Source organism: Oncorhynchus tshawytscha, linkage group LG13, assembly GCF_018296145.1.
Source record: "Oncorhynchus tshawytscha isolate Ot180627B linkage group LG13, Otsh_v2.0, whole genome shotgun sequence".
NCBI classification, from domain to species: Eukaryota; Metazoa; Chordata; class Actinopteri; order Salmoniformes; family Salmonidae; genus Oncorhynchus; species Oncorhynchus tshawytscha.
The window spans coordinates 35,643,360-35,668,459 of NC_056441.1; the positions used below are offsets into that span (position 1 = coordinate 35,643,360).

General features: G+C 43.1%; 1 protein-coding gene across 1 annotated transcript in view; it reads left to right on the forward strand.

Moving 5' to 3' along the window:
- Positions 1 to 25,100, forward strand: part of cica (capicua transcriptional repressor a) — a 41,559-nt gene that overhangs the window by 1,725 nt on the left and 14,734 nt on the right. Inside the window, exons 2-8 of the mRNA XM_042294921.1 lie at positions 76 to 2,046; positions 19,355 to 19,486; positions 19,975 to 20,143; positions 20,857 to 20,956; positions 21,256 to 21,438; positions 24,112 to 24,244; positions 24,915 to 25,090. Coding sequence (XP_042150855.1) covers positions 76 to 2,046; positions 19,355 to 19,486; positions 19,975 to 20,143; positions 20,857 to 20,956; positions 21,256 to 21,438; positions 24,112 to 24,244; positions 24,915 to 25,090 — 2,864 coding nt within the window. The remainder of the gene's footprint in view (positions 1 to 75; positions 2,047 to 19,354; positions 19,487 to 19,974; positions 20,144 to 20,856; positions 20,957 to 21,255; positions 21,439 to 24,111; positions 24,245 to 24,914; positions 25,091 to 25,100) is intronic.

Genomic DNA, 25,100 nt, shown 5'->3' on the forward strand with positions numbered 1-25,100 from the left:
CCCGGAAGAGACTGGGAGCGAGAGAAGGACTTGGTGGAGAGAGAGCGGGAGCTCCAGAGGAAACAAGAGAGAGATAACCGAGAGAGGGCCAAGCAGCACCACCACTTCATGCCCCTGACCCCCGAGGAGGACATAGAGGTGTCCCACTTCAGCATGGTGCCCATGGGGGCGGCGGGGGGGGCGGTCAACACAGGCCCACTGGCGGTGTCCCAACACAGGCACATACTCTCCAAGCCGCCCCCGGGCTACCTCAGCCCCCACCTGTCTGTGGTCCGGAGCCTCGGAGGCACCCCGCTGGTGGGCCCCCACCTGGCCCTCAACCCCCACCCCCTCCCTCCCCCACGGTGCTACTGGGGCTTGAGTCGGGAGCGCTGGCAGCGGGGGCGGCCGTCATCGCCACCCCTCAGCTCCCTCCTCTGTCCTCCTCATCATCCCGCGGCTCCCTGGATAAGCCGCCCTCTTCAAACTCCAACTCCCACGGCGCATCTGGAGGGGGTGGAGGCTCGTGCTCGGGTTCGACTTCCTCGTCGCGCTCCCGCACCCCGCTCACCGCGGCCCAGCAGAAGTACAAGAAGGGCGACGTGGTGTGTACCCCCACGGGCATCCGCAAGAAGTTCAACGGCAAGCAGTGGAGGAGGCTGTGCTCCAGAGAGGGCTGCTCTAAGGAGTCCCAGAGAAGAGGCTACTGCTCGCGTCATCTCTCCATGAGAACTAAAGAGATGGAGGCCAGCGGAGGGGGCAGAGACCGTGGCGGGGCCAGCAGTACGGGCACCCTAACCCCGTCAGACCTGAGGCTGGGCGGCGGCCGGACCAGTTCAGAGTTCGACTGGGACAACACGTCGCGAGACAGCAGCGAAGCGAGCAGTAGGGGAGGGGATTCACGACCCCGCCTGGTCCTGCCCTCACTCCTGCCCCAGGACTTATCACGCTTCGACTTTGATGAGTGCGAGGCGGCCACAATGCTGGTATCTCTGGGCAGCTCCCGCTCGGGCACGCCTTCCTTCTCTCCCATCTCCAACCAGTCGCCCTTCTCGCCCACACCGTCGCCCTCGCCTTCCCCGCTTTTCGTCTTCCGCCCGGCCACCTTCAGCCCCATCACGGCGCCGCCTTCGCTCACCCCTCGCCGCCACCGCCACCTGAGCGGCACTAAGGTGGGTACGCCGGGCTTGGAGCGCGAGCGCCACCTGTCGGGCATCGTACCCACCTTCCAGACCAACCTCACCTTCACTGTGCCCATGAGCCCCAGCAAGCGGAAACTTGATGCCCTTCCTCCGCCCCTGCCCCTCTCTGCCCAGGATTACTCCAAGCCCGACCAGCAGTTAGGGGAGAATATAGGCCTAAGCCCAGCCGCCTTCAGGGTGCTCTCTCCTCAGAGCCAGCCCACCACCCCCTCCTCCCTCTCCTTCCCCCGGCCCCGGAGCGCCACCAGCCGCCCCCCGTCCTCCGCCGCCTCCACCCCCCCGCCAATGCTGGTGTCTCCCACCCCTCCCTCCCCACTTCCCCAGGACCCCAGTCCCCGCCGCGTCGTGCCCCTGCGAGACTCCCCCGTCATCGTGCGGAACCCCGACGTCCCCCTGGCCAAGTTCACAGATGGACCCCTGGTGAGGAGGGGAGGAGGAGGCCGCTCCTCCAGAGAGCACAGCCAGCCCCTGCACCTTGCCACCGGCCTCCAAGCACCCGTGCCCATCAACGGCGCCGCCACCAATGGCGCAGTCCTCCTGCGAAACCCCGCCTCCACCCTTGTCCTTGTAACCTCCTCCCAGTCCCTGACCCCAGCCGTCGCCGGACACCCTGCCCACTCCAGCCCCACCCTCAGTGGTGGCTCCGCCTCCATCTCCTCGACTGGCTCCGCCCTGTCCAGCTCTGGATCAGGAGGTAGGGAGTGGGAGAGGAAGCCCGGCGGGCACCAGGACGCCATTGGAGGGGCATTGCCCCAGCCGGTAGCCTGCCACCCCTCTCCAACCGCACTGCTGCCCCTCATCCTACCAGCCGAGTCCCCTCACCCTGCACCCCGCAAGGACATCATCATTGGACGACCCGGGACAGGTAAGACAACAATTATTATTGGGGTGTATAGGGGTTAGTATATAGAGGTGTATAGGATAGGGGTTAGTATATAGAGGTGTATAGGATAGGGGTTAGTATATAGAGTAGGATAGGGGTTAGTATATAGAGGTGTATAGGGGTTAGTATATAGAGGTGTATAGGGGTTAGTGTATAGAGGTGTATAGGGGTTAGTATATAGAGGTGTATAGGGGTTAGTATATAGAGGTGTATAGGGGTTAGTATATAGAGGTGTATAGGGGTAAGTATATAGAGGTCTATATAGGTGTATATGGGTTAGTATATAGAGGTGTATAGGGGTTAGTATATAGAGGTGTATAGGGATTAGTATATAGAGTTAGTATATAGAGGTGTATAGGGGTTAGTATATAGAGGTCTATAGAGGTGTATAGGGGTTAGTATATAGAGGTGTATAGAGGTTAGTATATAGAGGTGTATAGGGGTTAGTGTATAGAGGTTAGTATATAGAGGTGTATAGGGGTTAGTATAGAGAGCTGTATCAGGGTTAGTATATAGAGGTCTATGGAGGTGTATAGGGGTTAGTATATAGAGTTAGTATATAGAGGTGTATAGGGGTTAGTATATAGAGGTCTATGGAGGTGTATAGGGGTTAGTATATAGAGTTAGTATATAGAGGTGTATAGGGGTTAGTATATAGAGGTGTATAGGGGTTAGTATATAGAGGTGTATAGGGGTTAGTATATAGAGTTAGTATATAGAGGTGTATAGGGGTTAGTATATAGAGGTGAATAGGGGTTAGTATATAGAGGTGTATAGGGGTTAGTATATAGAGGTCTATAGAGGTGTATAGGGGTTAGTATATAGAGGTGTATAGGGGTTAGTATAGAGAGGTGTATAGGGGTTAGTATATAGAGGTGTATAGGGGTTAGTATACGAGGTGTATCGGGGTTAGTATATAGTGGTGTATAGCGGTTAGTATATAGAGGTGTATAGGGTTAGTATATAGAGGTGTATAGTGGTTAGTATATAGAGGTGTATAGGGGTTAGTATATAGAGGTGAATAGGGGTTAGTATATAGAGGTGTATAGAGGTTAGTATATCTAGGTGTATAGGGGTTAGTATATAGAGGTATATAGGGGTTAGTATAGAGAGGTGTATAGGGGTTAGAATATAGAGGTGTATAGGGGTTAGTATAGAGAGGTGTATAGGGGTTAGTATATAGAGATGTATAGGGGTTAGTATATAGAGGTGTATAGGGGTTAGTATATAGAGGTCTATAGAGTTGTATAGGGGTTAGTATATAGAGGTGTATAGGGGTTAGTATATAGACGTGTATAGGGGTTAGTTTATAAAGGTGTATAGAGATTATTATATAGAGGTGTATAGGGGTTTAGTATATAGAGTTAGTATATAGAGGTTTATAGGGGTTAGTATATAGAGGTCTATAGAGGTGTAAAGGGGTTAGTATATAGAGGTGTATAGGGGTTAGTATATAGAGGTGTATAGGGGTTAGTATATAGTGGTGTATAGCGGTTAGTATATAGAGGTGTATAGGGTTAGTATATAGAGGTGTATAGTGGTTAGTATATAGAGGTGTATAGGGGTTAGTATATAGAGGTCTATAGAGGTGTATAGGGGTTAGTATATAGAGGTGTATAGGGGTTAGAATATAGAGTTAGTATATAGAGGTGTATAGGGGTTAGTATATAGAGGTCTATAGAGGTGTATAGGGGCTAGTATATAGAGGTGTATAGGGGTTAGTATAGAGAGTGTATAGGGGTTAGTATATAGAGATGGATAGGGGTTAGTATATAGAGGTGTATAGGGGTTAGTATATAGAGGTTTATAGGGGTTAGTATATAGAGGTCTATAGAGGTGTATATGGGTTAGTATATAGAGGTGTATAGGGGTTAGTATATAGAGGTGAATAGGGGTTAGTATATAGAGGTGTATAGAGGTTAGTATATCTAGGTGTATAGGGGTTAGTATATAGAGGTATATAGGGGTTAGTATAGAGAGGTGTATCAGGGTTAGTATATAGAGGTCTATGGAGGTTAGTATATAGAGGTGTATAGGGGTTAGTATAGAGAGGTGTATCAGGGTTAGTATATAGAGGTCTATGGAGGTGTATAGGGGTTAGTATATAGTGGTGTATAGGGGTTAGTATATAGAGGTAAATAGGGGTTAGTATATAGAGGTGTATAGGGGTTAGTATATAGAGGTGTATAGGGGTTAGTATATAGAGGTGTATAGGGATTAGTATATAGAGGTGTATAGGGGTTAGAATATAGAGTTAGTATATAGAGGTGTATAGGGGTTAGTATATAGAGGTCTATAGAGGTGTATAGGGGTTAGTATATAGAGGTGTATAGGGGTTAGTATAGAGAGGTGTATAGGGGTTAGTATATAGAGGTGTATAGGGGTTAGTATACGAGGTGTATCGGGGTTAGTATATAGAGTTGTATAGGGGTTAGTATATAGAGGTGTATAGGGGTTAGTATATAGTGGTGTATAGGGGTTAGTATATAGAGGTGTATAGGGTTAGTACATAGAGGTGTATAGTGGTTAGTATATAGAGGTGTATAGGGGTTAGTATATAGAGGTCTATAGAGGTGTATATGGGTTAGTATACAGAGGTGTATAGGGGTTAGTATATAGAGGTGAATAGGGGTTAGTATATAGAGGTGTATAGAGGTTAGTATATCTAGGTGTATAGGGGTTAGTATATAGAGGTATATAGGGGTTAGTATAGAGAGGTGTATCAGGGTTAGTATATAGAGGTCTATGGAGGTGTATAGGGGTTAGTATATAGAGTTAGTATATAGAGGTGTATAGGGGTTAGTATATAGAGGTCTATGGAGGTGTATAGGGTTAGTATATAGAGTTAGTATATAGAGGTGTATAGGGGTTAGTATATAGAGGTGTATAGGGGTTAGTATATAGAGGTCTATAGAGGTGTATAGGGGTTAGTATATAGAGGTGTATAGGGGTTAGTATGTAGGGGTGTATAGAGGTTAGTATATAGAGGTGTATTAGGGTTTGTATATCAAGGTTTATTGGGGTTTAGTATATAGAGGTGTATAGAGGTTAGTATATAGAGGTGTATAGGGGTTAGTATATAAGGGTGTATAGAGGTTAGTATATAGAGGTGTATGGGGGTTAGTATATAGAGGTGTATAGGGGTTAGTATATAGAGGTGTATAGGGGTTAGTATATAGAGTTAGTATATAGAGGTGTATAGGGGTTAGTATATAGAGGTATATAGGGTTAGTATATAGAGGTGTATAGGGGTTAGTATATAGAGGTCTATAGAGGTGTATATGGGTTAGTATATAGAGGTGTATAGGGGTTAGTATATAGAGGTGAATAGGGGTTAGTATATAGAGGTGAATAGGGGTTAGTATATAGAGGTGTATAGAGGTTAGTATAGCTAGGTGTATAGGGGTTAGTATATAGAGGTATATAGGGGTGTATAGGGTTTAGTATATCGAGGTTTATTGGGGTTAGTATATAAGGGTGTATAGAGGTTAGTATATCAAATCAAATCAAATTTTATTTGTCACATACACATGGTTAGCAGATGTTAATGCGAGTGTAGCGAAATGCTTGTGCTTCTAGTTCCGACAATGCATTAATAACGAGCAAGTAATCTAACTAACAATTCCAAAAAAAACTACTGTCATACACAGTGTAAGGGGATAAAGAATATGTACATAAGGATATATGAATGAGTGATGGTACAGAGCAGCATAGGCAAGATACAGTAGATGATATCGAGTACAGTATATACATATGAGATGAGTATGTAAACCAAGTGGCATAGTTAAAGTGGCTAGTGATACATGTATTACATAAGGATGCAGTAGATGATATAGAGTACAGTATCTACGTATGCATATGAGATGAATAATGTAGGGTAAGTAACATTATATAAGGTAGCATTGTTTAAAGTGGCTAGTGATATATTTACATCATTTCCCATCAATTCCCATTATTAAAGTGTCTGGAGTAGAGTCAGTGTCATTGACAGTGTGTTGGCAGTGGCCACTCAATGTTAGTGGTGGCTGTTTAACAGTCTGATGGCCTTGAGATAGAAGCTGTTTTTCAGTCTCTCGATCCCAGCTTTGATGCACCTGTACTGACCTCGCCTTCTGGATGACAGCGGGGTGAACAGGCAGTGGCTCGGGTGGTTGATGTCCTTGATGATCTTTATGGCCTTCCTGTAGCATCGGGTGGTGTAGGTGTCCTGGAGGGCAGGTAGTTTGCCCCCGGTGATGCGTTGTGCAGACCTCACTACCCTCTGGAGAGCCTTACGGTTGAGGGCGGTGCAGTTGCCATACCAGGCGGTGATACAGCCCGCCAGGATGCTCTCGATTGTGCATCTGTAGAAGTTTGTGAGTGCTTTTGGTGACAAGCCGAATTTCTTCAGCCTCCTGAGGTTGAAGAGGCGCTGCTGCGCCTTCCTCACGATGCTGTCTGTGTGAGTGGACCAATTCAGTTTGTCTGTGATGTGTATGCCGAGGAACTTAAAACTTGCTACCCTCTCCACTACTGTTCCATCGATGTGGATGGGGGTGTTCCCTCTGCTGTTTCCTGAAGTCCACAATCATCTCGTTAGTTTTGTTGACGTTGAGTGTGAGGTTATTTTCCTGACACCACACTCCGAGGGCCCTCACCTCCTCCCTGTAGGCCGTCTCGTCGTTGTTGGTAATCAAGCCTACCACTGTTGTGTCGTCCGCAAACTTGATGATTGAGTTGGAGGCGTGCATGGCCACGCAGTCGTGGGTGAACAGGGAGTACAGGAGAGGGCTCAGAACGCACCCTTGTGGGGCCCCAGTGTTGAGGATCAGCGGGGAGGAGATGTTGTTGCCTACCCTCACCACCTGGGGGCGGCCCATCAGGAAGTCCAGAACCCAGTTGCACAGGGCGGGGTCGAGACCCAGGGTCTCGAGCTTGATGACGAGCTTGGAGGGTACTATGGTGTTGAATGCCGAGCTGTAGTCGATGAACAGCATTCTCACATAGGTATTCCTCTTGTCCAGATGGGTTATATAGAGTTGTATAGGGGTTAGTATATAGAGGTGAATAGGGGTTAGTATATAGAGGTGTATAGAGGTTAGTATATAGAGGTGTATAGGGGTTAGTATATAGACGTGTATAGGGGTTAGTTTATAAAGGTGTATAGAGATTAGTATATAGAGGTGTATAGGGGTTAGTATATAGAGGTTTATAGGGGTTAGTATATAGAGTTCTATAGAGGTGTAAAGGGGTTAGTATATAGAGGTGTATAGGGGTTAGTATATAGTGGTGTACAGCGGTTAGTATATAGAGGTGTATAGGGTTAGTATATAGAGGTGTATAGGGGTTAGTATATAGAGGTGTATAGGGTTAGTATATAGAGGTGTATAGTGGTTAGTATATAGAGCTGTATAGGGGTTAGTATATAGAGGTCTATAGAGGTGTATATGGGTTAGTATATAGAGGTCTATGGAGGTTAGTATATAGAGGTGTATAGGGTTTAGTATAGAGAGGTGTATCAGGGTTAGTATATAGAGGTCTATGGAGGTGTATAGGGGTTAGTATATAGAGGTGTATAGGGGTTAGTATATAGAGGTGTATAGGGGTTAGTATATAGAGGTGTATAGGGGTTAGAATATAGAGTTAGTATATAGAGGTGTATAGGGGTTAGTATATAGAGGTCTATAGAGGTGTATAGGGGCTAGTATATAGAGGTGTATAGGGGTTAGTATAGAGAGGTGTATAGGGGTTAGTATATAGAGATGGATAGGGGTTAGTATATAGAGGTGTATAGGGGTTAGTATATAGAGGTTTATAGGGGTTAGTATATAGAGGTCTATAGAGGTGTATATGGGTTAGTATATAGAGGTGTATAGGGGTTAGTATATAGAGGTGAATAGGGGTTAGTATATAGAGGTGTATAGAGGTTAGTATATCTAGGTGTATAGGGGTTAGTATATAGAGGTATATAGGGGTTAGTATAGAGAGGTGTATCAGGGTTAGTATATAGAGGTCTATGGAGGTTAGTATATAGAGGTGTATAGGGGTTAGTATAGAGAGGTGTATCAGGGTTAGTATATAGAGGTCTATGGAGGTGTATAGGGGTTAGTATATAGTGGTGTATAGGGGTTAGTATATAGAGGTAAATAGGGGTTAGTATATAGAGGTGTATAGGGGTTAGTATATAGAGGTGTATAGGGGTTAGTATATAGAGGTGTATAGGGATTAGTATATAGAGGTGTATAGGGGTTAGAATATAGAGTTAGTATATAGAGGTGTATAGGGGTTAGTATATAGAGGTCTATAGAGGTGTATAGGGGTTAGTATATAGAGGTGTATAGGGGTTAGTATAGAGAGGTGTATAGGGGTTAGTATATAGAGGTGTATAGGGGTTAGTATACGAGGTGTATCGGGGTTAGTATATAGAGTTGTATAGGGGTTAGTATATAGAGGTGTATAGGGGTTAGTATATAGTGGTGTATAGGGGTTAGTATATAGAGGTGTATAGGGTTAGTACATAGAGGTGTATAGTGGTTAGTATATAGAGGTGTATAGGGGTTAGTATATAGAGGTCTATAGAGGTGTATATGGGTTAGTATACAGAGGTGTATAGGGGTTAGTATATAGAGGTGAATAGGGGTTAGTATATAGAGGTGTATAGAGGTTAGTATATCTAGGTGTATAGGGGTTAGTATATAGAGGTATATAGGGGTTAGTATAGAGAGGTGTATCAGGGTTAGTATATAGAGGTCTATGGAGGTGTATAGGGGTTAGTATATAGAGTTAGTATATAGAGGTGTATAGGGGTTAGTATATAGAGGTCTATGGAGGTGTATAGGGGTTAGTATATAGAGTTAGTATATAGAGGTGTATAGGGGTTAGTATATAGAGGTGTATAGGGGTTAGTATATAGAGGTCTATAGAGGTGTATAGGGGTTAGTATATAGAGGTGTATAGGGGTTAGTATGTAGGGGTGTATAGAGGTTAGTATATAGAGGTGTATTAGGGTTTGTATATCAAGGTTTATTGGGGTTTAGTATATAGAGGTGTATAGAGGTTAGTATATAGAGGTGTATAGGGGTTAGTATATAAGGGTGTATAGAGGTTAGTATATAGAGGTGTATGGGGGTTAGTATATAGAGGTGTATAGGGGTTAGTATATAGAGGTGTATAGGGGTTAGTATATAGAGTTAGTATATAGAGGTGTATAGGGGTTAGTATATAGAGGTATATAGGGTTAGTATATAGAGGTGTATAGGGGTTAGTATATAGAGGTCTATAGAGGTGTATATGGGTTAGTATATAGAGGTGTATAGGGGTTAGTATATAGAGGTGAATAGGGGTTAGTTATATAGAGGTGAATAGGGGTTAGTATATAGAGGTGTATAGAGGTTAGTATAGCTAGGTGTATAGGGGTTAGTATATAGAGGTATATAGGGGTGTATAGGGTTTAGTATATCGAGGTTTATTGGGGTTAGTATATAAGGGTGTATAGAGGTTAGTATATCAAATCAAATCAAATTTTATTTGTCACATACACATGGTTAGCAGATGTTAATGCGAGTGTAGCGAAATGCTTGTGCTTCTAGTTCCGACAATGCATTAATAACGAACAAGTAATCTAACTAACAATTCCAAAAAAACTACTGTCTTATACACAGTGTAAGGGGATAAAGAATATGTACATAAGGATATATGAATGAGTGATGGTACAGAGCAGCATAGGCAAGATACAGTAGATGATATCGAGTACAGTATATACATATGAGATGAGTATGTAAACCAAGTGGCATAGTTAAAGTGGCTAGTGATACATGTATTACATAAGGATGCAGTAGATGATATAGGTAGTACAGTATCTACGTATGCATATGAGATGAATAATGTAGGGTAAGTAACATTATATAAGGTAGCATTGTTTAAAGTGGCTAGTGATATATTTACATCATTTCCCATCAATTCCCATTATTAAAGTGTCTGGAGTAGAGTCAGTGTCATTGACAGTGTGTATGGCAGTGGCCACTCAATGTTAGTGGTGGCTGTTTAACAGTCTGATGGCCTTGAGATAGAAGCTGTTTTTCAGTCTCTCGATCCCAGCTTTGATGCACCTGTACTGACCTCGCCTTCTGGATGACAGCGGGGTGAACAGGCAGTGGCTCGGGGGTTGATGTCCTTGATGATCTTTATGGCCTTCCTGTAGCATCGGGTGGTGTAGGTGTCCTGGAGGGCAGGTAGTTTGCCCCGGTGATGCGTTGTGCAGACCTCACTACCCTCTGGAGAGCCTTACGGTTGAGGGCGGTGCAGTTGCCATACCAGGCGGTGATACAGCCCGCCAGGATGCTCTCGATTGTGCATCTGTAGAAGTTTGTGAGTGCTTTTGGTGACAAGCCGAATTTCTTCAGCCTCCTGAGGTTGAAGAGGCGCTGCTGCGCCTTCCTCACGATGCTGTCTGTGTGAGTGGACCAATTCAGTTTGTCTGTGATGTGTATGCCGAGGAACTTAAAACTTGCTACCCTCTCCACTACTGTTCCATCGATGTGGATGGGGGGGTGTTCCCTCTGCTGTTTCCTGAAGTCCACAATCATCTCGTTAGTTTTGTTGACGTTGAGTGTGAGGTTATTTTCCTGACACCACACTCCGAGGGCCCTCACCTCCTCCCTGTAGGCCGTCTCGTCGTTGTTGGTAATCAAGCCTACCACTGTTGTGTCGTCCGCAAACTTGATGATTGAGTTGGAGGCGTGCATGGCCACGCAGTCGTGGGTGAACAGGGAGTACAGGAGAGGGCTCAGAACGCACCCTTGTGGGGCCCCAGTGTTGAGGATCAGCGGGGAGGAGATGTTGTTGTTGCCTACCCTCACCACCTGGGGCGGCCCATCAGGAAGTCCAGAACCCAGTTGCACAGGGGGGGTCGAGACCCAGGGTCTCGAGCTTGATGACGAGCTTGGAGGGTACTATGGTGTTGAATGCCGAGCTGTAGTCGATGAACAGCATTCTCACATAGGTATTCCTCTTGTCCAGATGGGTTATATAGAGTTGTATAGGGGTTAGTATATAGAGGTGAATAGGGGTTAGTATATAGAGGTGTATAGAGGTTAGTATATAGAGGTGTATAGGGGTTAGTATATAGACGTGTATAGGGGTTAGTTTATAAAGGTGTATAGAGATTAGTATATAGAGGTGTATAGGGGTTAGTATATAGAGGTTTATAGGGGTTAGTATATAGAGTTCTATAGAGGTGTAAAGGGGTTAGTATATAGAGGTGTATAGGGGTTAGTATATAGTGGTGTACAGCGGTTAGTATATAGAGGTGTATAGGGTTAGTATATAGAGGTGTATAGGGGTTAGTATATAGAGGTGTATAGGGTTAGTATATAGAGGTGTATAGTGGTTAGTATATAGAGCTGTATAGGGGTTAGTATATAGAGGTCTATAGAGGTGTATATGGGTTAGTATATAGAGGTCTATGGAGGTTAGTATATAGAGGTGTATAGGGTTTAGTATAGAGAGGTGTATCAGGGTTAGTATATAGAGGTCTATGGAGGTGTATAGGGGTTAGTATATAGAGGTGTATAGGGGTTAGTATATAGAGGTGTATAGGGGTTAGTATATAGAGGTGTATAGGGGTTAGTATATAGAGGTGTATAGGGGTTAGTATATAGAGTTAGTATATAGAGGTCTATAGGGGTTAGTATATAGAGGTATATAGAGGTGTATAGGGGTTAGTATATAGAGGTGTATAGGGGTTAGTATGTAGGGGTGTATAGAGGTTAGTATATAGAGGTGTATAAGGGTTAGTATATCGAGGTTTATTGGGGTTAGTATATAAGGGTGTATAGAGGTTAGTATACAGAGGTGTATAGGGGTTAGTATATAAGGGTGAATAGAGGTTAGTATATAGAGGTGTATAGGGGTTAGTATATAGAGGTGTATAGGGGTTAGTATATAGAGGGGTATAGGGGTTAGTATTTAGAGGTGTATAGGGGTTAGTTAATAGAGGTGTATAGGGGTTAGTATATAGAGGTGTATAGGGGTTAGTATATAGAGGTGTATAGGGGTTAGTATATAGAGGTGTATAGGGGTTAGTATATAGAGGTGTATAGGGGTTAGTATATAGAGGTGTATATAGAGGTGTATAGGGGTTAGTATTTAGAGGTCTATAGAGGTGTATAGGGGTTAGTATATAGAGGTGTATAGAGGTTAGTATATAGAGGTGTATAGGGGTTAGTATATAGAGGTGTATAGAGGTTAGTATATAGAGGTGTATAGGGGTTAGTATAGAGAGTTGTATCAGGGTTAGTATATAGAGGTCTATGGAGGTGTATAGGGGTTAGTATATAGAGTTAGTATATAGAGGTGTATAGGGGTTAGTATATAGAGGTCTATGGAGGTGTATAGGGGTTAGTATATAGAGGTGTATAGGGGTTAGTATATAGAGGTGTATAGGGGTTAGTATATAGAGGTGAATAGGGGTTAGTATATAGAGGTGTATAGGGGTTAGTATATAGAGGTGTATAGGGGTTAGTATATAGAGGTGTATAGGGGTTAGTATATAGAGGTCTATGGAGGTGTATAGGTGTTAGTATATAGAGGTGTACAGGGGTTAGTATATAGAGGTGTATAGGGGTTAGTATATAGAGGTGTATAGGTGTTAGTATATAGAGGTGTATAGGGGTTAGTATATAGAGGTGTATAGGGGTTAGTATAGAGAGGTGTATAGGGGTTAGTATATAGAGGTGTATAGGGGTTAGTATACGAGGTGTATCGGGGTTAGTATATAGAGTTGTATAGGGGTTAGTATAGAGAGGTGTATAGGGGTTAGTATATAGATGTATATAGAGGTGTATAGGGGTTAGTATATAGAGGTCTATAGAGTTGTATAGGGGTTAGTATATAGACGTGTATAGGGGTTAGTTTATAAAGGTGTATAGAGATTAGTATATAGAGGTGTATAGGGGTTAGTATATAGAGTTAGTATATAGAGGTTTATAGGGGTTAGTATATAAAGGTCTATAGAGGTGTAAAAGGGTTAGTATATAGAGGTGTATAGGGGTTAGTATATAGTGGTGTATAGCGGTTAGTATATAGAGGTGTATAGGGTTAGAATATAGAGGTGTATAGTGGTTAGGATAAGGAGGTGTATAGGGGTTAGTATATAGAGGTCTATAGAGGTGTATATGGGTTAGTATATAGAGGTGTATAGGGGTTAGTATATGTAGGTGAATAGGGGTTAGTATATAGAGGTGTATAGAGGTTAGTATATCTAGGTGTATAGAGGTTAGTATATAGAGATATATAGGGGTTAGTATAGAGAGGTGTATCAGGGTTAGTATATAGAGGTCTATGGAGGTTAGTATATAGAGGTGTATAGGGGTTAGTATAGAGAGGTGTATCAGGGTTAGTATATAGAGATCTATGGAGGTGTATAGGGGTTAGTATGTAGAGTTAGTATATAGAGGTGTATAGGGGTTAGTATATAGAGGTCTATGGAGGTGTATAGAGTTAGTATATAGAGGTGTATAGGGGTTAGTATATAGAGGTGTATAGGGGTTAATATATAGAGGTCTATAGAGGTGTATAGGGGTTAGTATATAGAGGTGTATAGGGGTTAGTATGTAGGGGTGTATAGAGGTTAGTATATAGAGGTGTATAAGGGTTAGTATATCGAGGTGTATAAGGGTTAGTATATCGAGGTTTATTGGGGTTAGTATATAAGGGTGTATAGAGGTTAGTATATAGAGGTGTATAGGGGTTAGTATATAAGGGTGTATAGAGGTTAGTATATAGAGGTGTATCAGGGTTAGTATATAGAGGTCTATGGAGGTTAGTATATAGAGGTGTATAGGGGTTAGTATATAGAGGTGTATAGGGGTTAGTATATAGAGGTCTATGGAGGTGTATAGGGGTTAGTATATAGAGTTAGTATATAGAGGTGTATAGGGGTTAGTATATAGAGGTGTATAGGGGTTAGTATATAGAGGTGTATAGGGGTTAGTATATAGAGTTAGTATATAGAGGTGTATAGGGGTTAGTATATAGAGGTCTATAGAGGTGTATAGGGGTTAGTATATAGAGGTGTATAGGGGTTAGTATGTAGGGGTGTATAGAGGTTAGTATATAGAGGTGTATAAGGGTTAGTATATCGAGGTTTATTGGGGTTAGTATATAACGGTGTATAGAGGTTAGTATATAGAGGTGTATAGGGGTTAGTATATGGAGGTGTATAGAGTTTAGTATATAGAGGTGTATAGGGGTTAGTATATAGAGGTGTATAGAGGTTTATATGGGTTAGTATATAGAGGTGTATAGGGGTTAGTATATAGAGGTGAATAGGGGTTAGTATATAGAGGTGTATAGAGCTTAGTATATCTAGGTGTATAGGGGTTAGTATATAGAGGTATATAGGGGTTAGTATAGAGAGGTGTATCAGTGTTAGTATATAGAGGTCTATGGAGGTTAGTATATAGAGGTTATAAGGGTTAGTATATAGAGGTGTATAGGGGTTAGTATATAGAGGTCTATGGAGGTGTATAGGGGTTAGTATATAGAGTTAGTATATAGAGGTGTATAGGGGTTAGTATATAGAGGTCTATAGAGGTGTATAGGGGTTAGTATATAGAGGTGTATAGGGGTTAGTATGTAGGGGTGTATAGGGGTTAGTATATAGAGTTAGTATATAGAGGTGTATAGGGGTTAGTATATAGAGGTCTATAGAGGTGTATAGCGGTTAGTATATAGAGGTGTATAGGGGTTAGTATGTAGGGGTGTATAGAGGTTAGTATATAGAGGTGTATAAGGGTTAGTATATCGAGGTTTATTGGGGTTAGTATATAAGGGTGTATAGAGGTTAGTATATAGAGGTGTATAGGGGTTAGTATATAAGGGTGTATAGAGGTTAGTATATAGAGGTGTATAGGGGTTAGTATATAGAGGTGTATAGGGGTTAGTATATAGAGGTGTATAGGGGTTAGTATATAGGGGTGTATAGGGGTTAGTATATAGAGGTGTATAGGGGTTAGTTAATAGAGGTGTATAGGAGTTAGTATATAGAGGTGTATAGGGGTTAGTATATAGAGGTGTATAGGGGTTAGTATATAGAGGTGTATAGGGGTTAGTATATAGAGGTGTATAGGGGTTAGTATATAGAGGTGTATAGGGGTTATTATATAGAGGTGTATAGGGGTTAGTATATAGAGGTGTATAGGCATTAGTACATAGAGGTGTATAGGGGTTAGTTAATAGAGGTGTATAGGGGTTAGTATATAGAGGTGAATAGGGGTTAGTATATAGATGTGTATAGGGGTTAGTTAATAGAGGTGTATAGGGGTTAGTATATAGCGGTCTATAGAGGTTAGGTGTTTATAGACATCATAGTAACATACATCATTATTGCAGTTATGCGACATCATTCTTCCACAATAAATTACATCAGTTAGTGTTTTGTTGACTGCGGTGGAAAAAGCTCACTCAGGCGCTGCTCCAGAATCTCCCATAAGTGTTCAATTGTATAGAGATCTGGTGACTGAGACAGCCACGGCATATGGTTTACATCGTTTTCATGCTCATCAGACCATTCAGTGACCACTCGTGCCCTGCAGATGGGGGTATTGTCAACCTGGAAGAGAGTGAGACCACTCCCATCAGGGTAGAAACGATTTACCACAGGTTGAAGGTGATCACTCAGAATGGCTGTGTATTTTTTGCTGTTTACCTTGCCCTCTAAGGGGTTGTGTGGATCTCAACCATGCCAGTAAAATGCACCCCCACACCATAGCAGAGGCGCCAGAACCCTCATTTACTCAAGTGTTTTCTTTATTTTTGGCAGTTACGTATGTTTAAAAATGAGTGACTTCAGCGACAATAATTGTACATTTGAGTGTGGTGAAATGGTGCAACATGGCCGCAAGAGTTCTGTGTCAGGCGTAAGGTAGCATAACTTTTTGTGGTTGTCGTCTGTTATGTCTTTCAGAATGTTTGTAGGGGTGTGGCTCAGTGTGTGTGTGTGGGTGTGTGTGTGTGTGTGTGTGGTGGTGCAGGGGTGGTCAACGAGTATGCGATAAGGGGTGTGGGTCTGTGTGTGTGTGTGGTGGGGCAGGGGGTCAACGAGTGTGCGATAAGGGGTGTGTGTGGTGGGGCAGGGGGTCAACGAGTGTGCGATAAGGGGTGTGGGTGTGTGTGTGTGTGGTGGGGCAGGGGGTCAACGAGTGTGCGATAAGGGTTGTGGGTGTGTGTGTGGTGGGGCAGGGGGTCAACGAGTGTGCGATAAGGGGTGTGGGTCTGTGTGTGTGGTGGGGCAGGGGGGTCAACGAGTGTGCGATAAGGGGTGTGTGTGTGTGTGTGTGTGTGTGTGTGTGTGTGTGTGTGTGTGTGTGTGTGTGTGTGTGTGTGTGTGTGTGTGTGTGTGGTGGGGCAGGGGGGGGGTCAATGAGTGTGCGATAAGGGGTGTGGGTCTGTGTGCTTCAGTTTCAGTTCAACTTTGAAAAAGGGACGTGTCTCAACATGCAAGGCTGCTGAGAGCAGGGAGGACTCACACAAACAAACACACAGAGCCCAGTATAGCAGACGATACACAACACCGGGCAGAGTAACCAAGGGCAAGTCCAGTGGTTTTATTTTATCCCACCGAAATGGGAAGGACCAAAAGTATTACAGTGTTGTCATGGATAATTTGTCTCTCGATGGAATTAGTGCAGCTCTCTTTGCTTATTGGATCGTGCTTCTCTCCACCATTCTGTCACGTTATACTCTATGGAGGGGGGGGGGTTCACTTGGTCCCGTTGAAGTCAATGGGAGATGAAGTGAATGTTTAAAGCTAGCCCTGTCTAGAGCAGTAGTCTCAGCGTGTGTGCATGAAGTAATGTGCTCCGCCATGACCCTCCCATGTGTCATGAGATTACCCGAGGAGGGCTTGCAAGTTCAAGACTTCAAACACTTCTGAGAAGAAACCCCTCTATCCTCTAAAGGCAACTCAGTCATCCTTCGTCATGTACAGTATCTCACCTGGCCAACATCAAATTAAATCAAATGTTATTTGTCACATACACAACAGGTGTAGACTAACAGTGGAATGCTTACTTAGGGGGCCCTTCCTATCAATGCAGAGAGAAAGAAAATAGAGAATAATAAGTCAAACACATAATAATAGATGCGCAATGAGTAACGACAACTTGGCTATATATAGGTATGAGGTAATTGAGGTAGATACACTATATATACAAAAGTATGTGGACAACCCTTCAAATTAGTGGATTTGGCTATTTCAGCCACACCCGTTGCTGACAGGTAAAGTCAAGCACACAGCCATGCAATCTCCATAGACACACATTAGTCAGTAGAATGGCCTTACTGAAGAGCTGAGTGACTTTCAACGTGGTACCGTCATAGGATGCCACCTTTCCAACAAGTCAGTTTGTCAAATTTCTGCCCTGGTAGAGTTGCCCCTGTCAACTGCCCCGGTCAACAACGGCTCAGCCTTGAAGTGGTAGGCCACTAGAGGCAACGTCAACGCAATAACTGTTCGTCTGAAGCTTCATGAAAAGGGGTTTCCAGGGCCAATCAACTGCACACAAGCCTAAGATCCCCATGTGAAATGCCAAACATTGGCTGGAGTGCTGTTAAGCTCGCCGCCATTGGACTTTGGAGCAGTGGAAATGCGTTCACTGGAGTGATAAATCACGCTTCACCATCTGGCAGTCCGACGGACGAATCTGGGTTTGGCGGATGCCAGGAGGACGCTACCTGCCAAAATGCATAGTGCCAAGCATTTCGCTACACCCACAATAACATCTGCTAAATATGTATATTTGACCGATAAAATTTAATTTGAACTGTAAAGTTTGGTGGATGAGGAATAATTGTCTGGGGCTGTTTTTCATGATTTGGTCAAGGCCCCTAAGTTCCAGTGAAGGGACATCTTATCGCTACAGCAAACAATGACATTCTAGACGATACTGTGCTTCCAACTTTTTGGAAACAGTTTGGCGAAGGCTCTTTCCTGTTTCAGCATGACAATTCCCCCGTTCACAAAGCAAGGTCCATACAGAAATGGTTTGTCGAGATCGGTGTGGAAGAACTTGACTGGCCTGCACAGAGCCCTGACCTCAACCCCATCGAACACCTTTGTGATGAATTGAAACAGACTGCAATCCAGGCCTAATCGCCCAACATCAGTGCCCGACCTCACTAAAGTGCTTGTGACTGAATGGGGGTAGAAGCTGTTCAGGGTCCTGTTGGTTCCAGACTTGGGACATGCCGTGCTGTAGCAGAGAGAACTGACACCGCCTGGTATAGAGGTCCTGGATGGCAAGGAGCTCTGCCCTGGTGATGTACTGGGCTGTATGCACTACCCTCTGTATCGCCTTGTAGTTGGATGCCAAGCAGTTGCCATACCAAGCGGTGATGCGGCCAGTCAAGATGCTCTCAATGGTGCAGCTATAGAACCTTTTGAAGATCTGAGGACCCATGCCAAATCTTTTCAGCCTCCTGAGGGGGAAGAGGTGTTATCGTGCCCTTCTCGTGACTGTGTTGGTATGTGTGGACCATAATAGATCCTTGGTGATATGAAAATGTCAAGGGATCAATCTCAATGTGACTTAAAAATCTTAAGCAGCTCTAATGTGCAAAAGCCCATATAAGTATACATTGTTCTTGACCAACTAGGTTGTCATTGTAAAAGAGAATTTGATCTCAATTATGTACTTCCTAAATATCTAAAATAATGGAAGCATATTATATACTAATCAAGACCTATGTTGCTTTTCCAATGAGACCCTATATATTAGTTTTCCCTTGAACTGTTTGACTGTATGACTGTTAACCAGTGTACTCTTAGAAAAAAAGGTTCTATCCAGAGCCTAAAAGGGTTCTTTGGCTATCCCCATTGGATAACCTTTTGGAGAAGCCTTTCTGGTTCCAGGCAGAACCCTTTTGAGTTCCACGTAGAACCCTTTACAGAGAGGGTTCTACATGGAACCCAAAATAGTTTTATCTGAAACCAAAAAGGGTTCTCCTATGGGGACAGCCGACAAACCCTTTTGGAACCCTTTTTTTCTAAGAGTGTGTGTTTTCCAAAATGGTGGGTCAATTCCAAATGGGGCTGAGAGGGGCATGACTAAATACTGCTCAGACAGGAAATATTTTGTTTTTCTTAAGGGTCACAAGAGAATTCAAATGGCAGAGAATTCAGTATGGTCACGCCGTCACTGCACAAAGACGTTTGGGAACCACTGCAGTTAACCCTCACTATTTCAGACTTAAAATAAATCACCAACTATTCTTAATATTTTCCTTCCGAATCTGCCTTTTCCTCCCACAGTATGGACCAATGTGGAGCCTCGTTCAGTGCCAGTGTTTCCTTGGCATTCATTGGTCCCTTTCCTGGAGCCCAGCCAATCGAGTGCGGCTGCCCAGCCCACTGATGGCCAACAGCTTGTCAATCAGAGCAAAGGTGAGGATTTGTTTAACACTTCACTCGTGTTGAAATAAATAGGCCTATTCTAGTCAGGTTGCATACACAACTTATGTGTTGTACTTACTTCTTTTGTAAAGATATTTAGTGTACAGTATACCGTATTGCATCTTTCACTATTTGCTGCATCACTTCATAAATAAATAACTTAAATAACTGAACAAAAATAAATAACTCTCAGTATAATTTAAAAAAAATACATTTATGTTGGTGACATTCAACCTGCATGTTTTTACAATTACCTTGAGATCTAGTTACATTGGGTTACATTGAGTTGATTATTGCGTCCAATAATCATAATTTCTCTATTAAACCATTAATAGCTTCTTATTGTAAGGGATAATCAACTAGGGGCTATGCGTTCTCTGGAAGTAATGCACTGTGCAGAAGGTGGGTGCCACGACACGGAGCAGAGTGATGAAAAACAACCAGTGTCCACCAACTAACTCCCTTCTCACTTGTCTCAGAGCCCCGTTGTGGGGTGGCCGTAGTGAGTGACGGATGGGTGGGTCCACCAGACGCAGAGCAAGGGTCTCCATCCCGCCCACCACCCTCCTCCAATGACAACGACCCCCCAGCTGGAAGAGCAGAAAGAGGTGGAGCCGACAGCGAGACGGAGAGCGATGCAGACGACCCGTACGTTTTGTTTTTTCCTAGGTTGTTTAATGGTCGTTCGAAGGTGTGTCGACTGTTTTAATTGCAGGTGACACACTACGAGTGGGATGTCAAAGGAAATAATGTTGTCTGTAGTCTTTGACAGCCCCACTATGGCTTTCTAGAACAGTCCATCACAAATGCTTGCATTGCAGTTGGAAAGACCAGTTCCTTTCAATTGCCCTGGCGTCATTGATTGTTGAATTATCTTAGTTTGATGGAGAGACCTACATAGAGAAAGTGTCATAGTTGTGTTTGTATACCATAGAATGTACCACTTAAAACCACAAAATTAGCTTGGTATTTAAGTGATGAAGAAGGATACAAGCTTTTTGCCCTCCTCAACCTTTCTTTATCCAGGTACAGTATGTTACTAATGGCATATTCTCTTGAAGAAATAGCTATTAGCACAGAATTGAAGATGATTGGAAAATCTGTCCTACACATTCATACATTATTAACTGTTTCTGATTGGCAGGCCATATTCACATTACGTTTCTGATTGGCAGGCCATATTCACATCAAGTTTCTGATTGGCAGGCCATATTCACATTAAGTTTCTGATTGGCAGGCCATATTCACATTAAGTTTCTGATTGGCAGGCCATATTCACATTAAGTTTCTGATTGGCAGGCCATATTCACACGGACTTTCTGATTGGCAGGCCGCTATCACATTGAGTTTCTGATTGGCAGGTTTTTTCCGGGTGTAGCCAATGATCCTGCCCCGTCTACGGGCCCTATCAAGAGGCGCACTCAGTCCCTCAGCGCCCTTCCCAAAGATGGAGACAGAAAGGTGAGCTCTCTGCTTGTCTGTCTCTGGCTTTTATTTTCTTATCTGTGTCTCTCAGTCCAATATCTCCCACTCACATACATTATGTGTCCTTCTCTCTGTGTGCTATTAGCTCAAAATAGAAATTGCCATTATCTACAGATCGAGGATCAGATTACCTGACCCCCAATCCCAATCTTACCATTAGGGGGCAAAAAAATAACTGACCCTGTATCAGTGATTAGGGACAAATTCAACCTACTCCTTGTGGCTCATCCCTTCCATGCACCCCCTTATCACATGTATCTCTCTCTCTCTCTTAGAGGGAAAAGGACCACATTCGGCGGCCAATGAACGCGTTCATGATTTTCAGCAAGCGTCACCGGGCACTGGTTCATCAGAGGCACCCCAACCAGGACAACCGCACGGTCAGCAAGATCCTGGGCGAGTGGTGGTACGCCCTGGGGCCCAAAGAGAAGCAGAAGTACCACGACCTCGCCTTCCAGGTACATACCAATGATGTATATAAACCCTGGATGACTGATAGGGGGCTCTGTATTGAAGCCACCGCACAGCCATCTTGGTACTCCTCCATTGTGAAAACGATTTTGATAGCTATAGAAATGCATTTATTAATGTCTACATTCATCTTCTGTTACAGACACCTTAATGCAAATTCAATTATGTTAACTAAACATAAATCTAATAAAAATGTATTAAATTATTTATTTGCGAGTACTAATGTTACTGTCCCCACTACAAAAAAAAACTTAAATACATGTAATTTTGTCCTTGAAACATTTATTTGAAATACTGTACAATTCCTTTCATTACTATGGACTGCTCCTACTGGGGAGTGCCAATATGGCCGACCGGTGTCTTCAAAACCTCTCAGTAGCCAATACAAAGCATCAGCAATCCAGGGTTTATATACATCATTGGTACATATTAGAGGTCGGCCGATTATGATATTTCAATGCCGATACCGATTATTCTAGGACCCCAAAAAAAACAGATACCGATTAATTGGCAGTTTTTTATATATATATTTGTAATTATGCCAGTTATCACAAATAAGACACATGGCTTTCCCTGGTGCCAATTCAATGAAATAGTCCCACACTGGTGCTCTGCTTTTCTCAGCCATCTGTAAAATGAATATAATCGTACACACACACACACACACACACACACACACACACACACACACACACACACACACACACACACACAGCTCTCTGACGTGACAATGATACTGAAGAGTCTGCTTAGGAGACACAAATACTCTCAAATGTTTGAATAATAAAAAAAACTAGAGTTGAAGTTACTTGTGATGAATGTTGAAAACAAAAACTGTCATTTCTATATGCAGGAAATCTTATTTTAATAATGGGTATGGTAAGAATTGACTACCAAGGTGTGACTCATAATTCCCATGCCACCTTCCAGCAAAATCTGAAAAGCCGTTCCTTCATTCATTTATTCCATAGGATATTTTTAGATTCACTTCAAGTAAGGTCTGTGTTTCGTGTAGGCTTACACCACCTTGCCAGTTTGATAACTGTGTAGATATCCATAGGACAAGGTAACTCTGATCAATATTGGCTAAATATAAGAAAAAAAACAATTTTTTGCAGAGTGGATTTATTAAAATATGTTGACAAACGTTACCTTATATAAGCCAGATTTACACGGGTATCAAAACGCCGAGGCGGTTTAAGCCTGCACGAAACACAGACTTTATTTGAAGTAGATCAAGACATTCCCTATGGAAGACATGAACGGTAAAATAAGGAAGGAACCCCTTTCATGTTTCGCCGCAAGTTATTCTATGAAATATGACGCGTCGACTGTTCCTCTCAATACCATTTGTATTTCGTATACCTTTGTCTATTGGATGTTCTTATAGGCACTTTAGTATTGCCAGCCTAATCTTGGGAGTTGATAGGTTGGAAGTCATAAACAGCGCTGTGCCTCAAGCATTGCTAAAAGCTGCTGGCAAACGCAGTTAAGTGCTGTTTGAATGAATGCTTACGAGCCTGCTGCTGCCTACCACCCCTCAGTCAGACTGCTCTATCAAATCATAGACTAAATTATAATATAATAAACACACATAAATACGAGCCTTTGGTCATTAATATGGTCAAATCCGTAAACTATCATTTTGAAAACGAAATGTTTATTCTTTCAGTGAAATTCGGAACTGTTCCGTATTTTATCTAACGGGTGGCATCCCTAAGTCTAAATATTGCTGTTACATTGCACAACCTTCAATGTTATGTCATAATTATGTAACATTCTGACAAATTAATTACGGTCTTTGTTAGGAAGAAATGGTCTTCACACGAGCCATGCGGCCCAAACTGTTGCATATATACCCTGACTCTGCTTGCACTGAACGCAAAGAACTGACACAATATTGCCTGCTAACATGAATTTATTTTAACTAAATATGCAAGTTAAAAAAATATACTTCTGTGTATTGATTTTAAGAAAGGCATTGGTGTTTATGGTTAGGTACATTTGTGCAACGATTGTGCTTTTTTCGCAAATGCGCTTTTGTTAAATCATCCCCCGTTTGGCGAAGTTGAAGTAGGCTGTGATTCAATAATAAATTAACAGGCATCGCATTGATTATATGCAATGCAGGGCAAGCTAGTTAACCTAGTAATATCAACCATGTGTAGTTAACTAGGGATTATGTTAAGATTGATTGTTTTTTATAAGATACGTTTAATGCTAGCTAGCAACTTACCTTGGCTCCTTGCAGCCACAAGTCCTTTTGATGCTGCACTCGCGTAACAGGTGGTCAGCCTGCCACACAGTCTCCTCGTGGATTGCAATGTAATCGGCCATAATCGGTGTCCAAAACGGCAGATTACCGACTGTTATGAAATCGGCCCTAATTAATCGGCCATGCCGGTCGGTTGACCTCTCATACATATACCATACAGAAAATAAACAGATCTGGGACCAGGCTATAATAATGATGTTTATATCAATTGATTGTATTGTTTATTGTACCTTTCAATACACCCAAGGACTCTAAACCGGAGAATAGGATATTATGTTTTCTTTCCGTCCTTCCTTCTATCCTTTTCATGTTATGACTCCGTGTCTGACTCCATTTTCTCTCTCTCCCTCCATTCTCCCTCCCTCCCTCCCTCACTGTCTCCCAGGTGAAAGAGGCTCACTTCAAGGCCCACCCAGACTGGAAGTGGTGCAACAAGGACAGGAGGAAGTCCATCTCTGAGGGCCGAGAGACCCCAGGGGCCAAAGAGGCACGCGAGAGGAGCATGTCGGAGAGCACAGGTCAGAGTGCGTGTGTGTGTCTGTGTGTGCGTGTGCGTGTGTGTTTGTCTTTTTACTATAGGTGTGTTTTGTGTGTGTGTGTGTGTGTGTGTCTTTTTTACTATAGGTGTGTTTTGTGTGTGTGTGTTTGTATGTCTTTTTACTATAGGTGTGTTTTGTGTGTGTCTGTGTGTGTGTGTGTGTGTGTGTGTGTGTGCGTGCGTGTGTGTGTTTGCATGTCTTTTTACTATAGGTGTGTTTTGTGTGTGCTTATTTATCATCTTAAGGTCTTACACTTTACTTACAGGAAAATGTACATAGTAATGAGAGCACTTTGATGAAAAGTGTTACATACTTATTTGTATATTTCCGTGCTCCACTCCTCTGAGGGTGCATGTATGTGAGTGGGTTTGTTTTTTCCTGTGCTTGTGCAAGCTATTTTTAAGCTTCTTGTTTGTGTGTAATTGTGTGATTGTGTGCTTGTATGAGTGTATTTGCTATTTTGGTATGTCTTGTATACAACGTCCTCTATTCTATTGGCCTGTTTCCCGGACACTGGACTAAATGGCAAGCTCATTTGAAAATCTCCATTGAATGTGCTTTTTAGTCCATGAGTGAATCTGTGTCTGGGAGACCAGCCCTGTTTAATGTGATTTTACTAAGACTATTTTACCCCCCTCCTCCACCGTAGAGCCTGAGTCAGTCTCTCAGGGAATGGAGGCGAAGGGTGCGGCAGGCCCGGACTGGCCTGGGGGCTCTGAGCGTCATGCGGGGGCCTACAGTGGTCAGCTCCCTCGCCCCCGGGCCTTCTCCCAGAGTGCAGTACACAGCCTGGAGAGGAGGGAGCGGGCCAGAGATGTGGAGAAGGTACTGATAT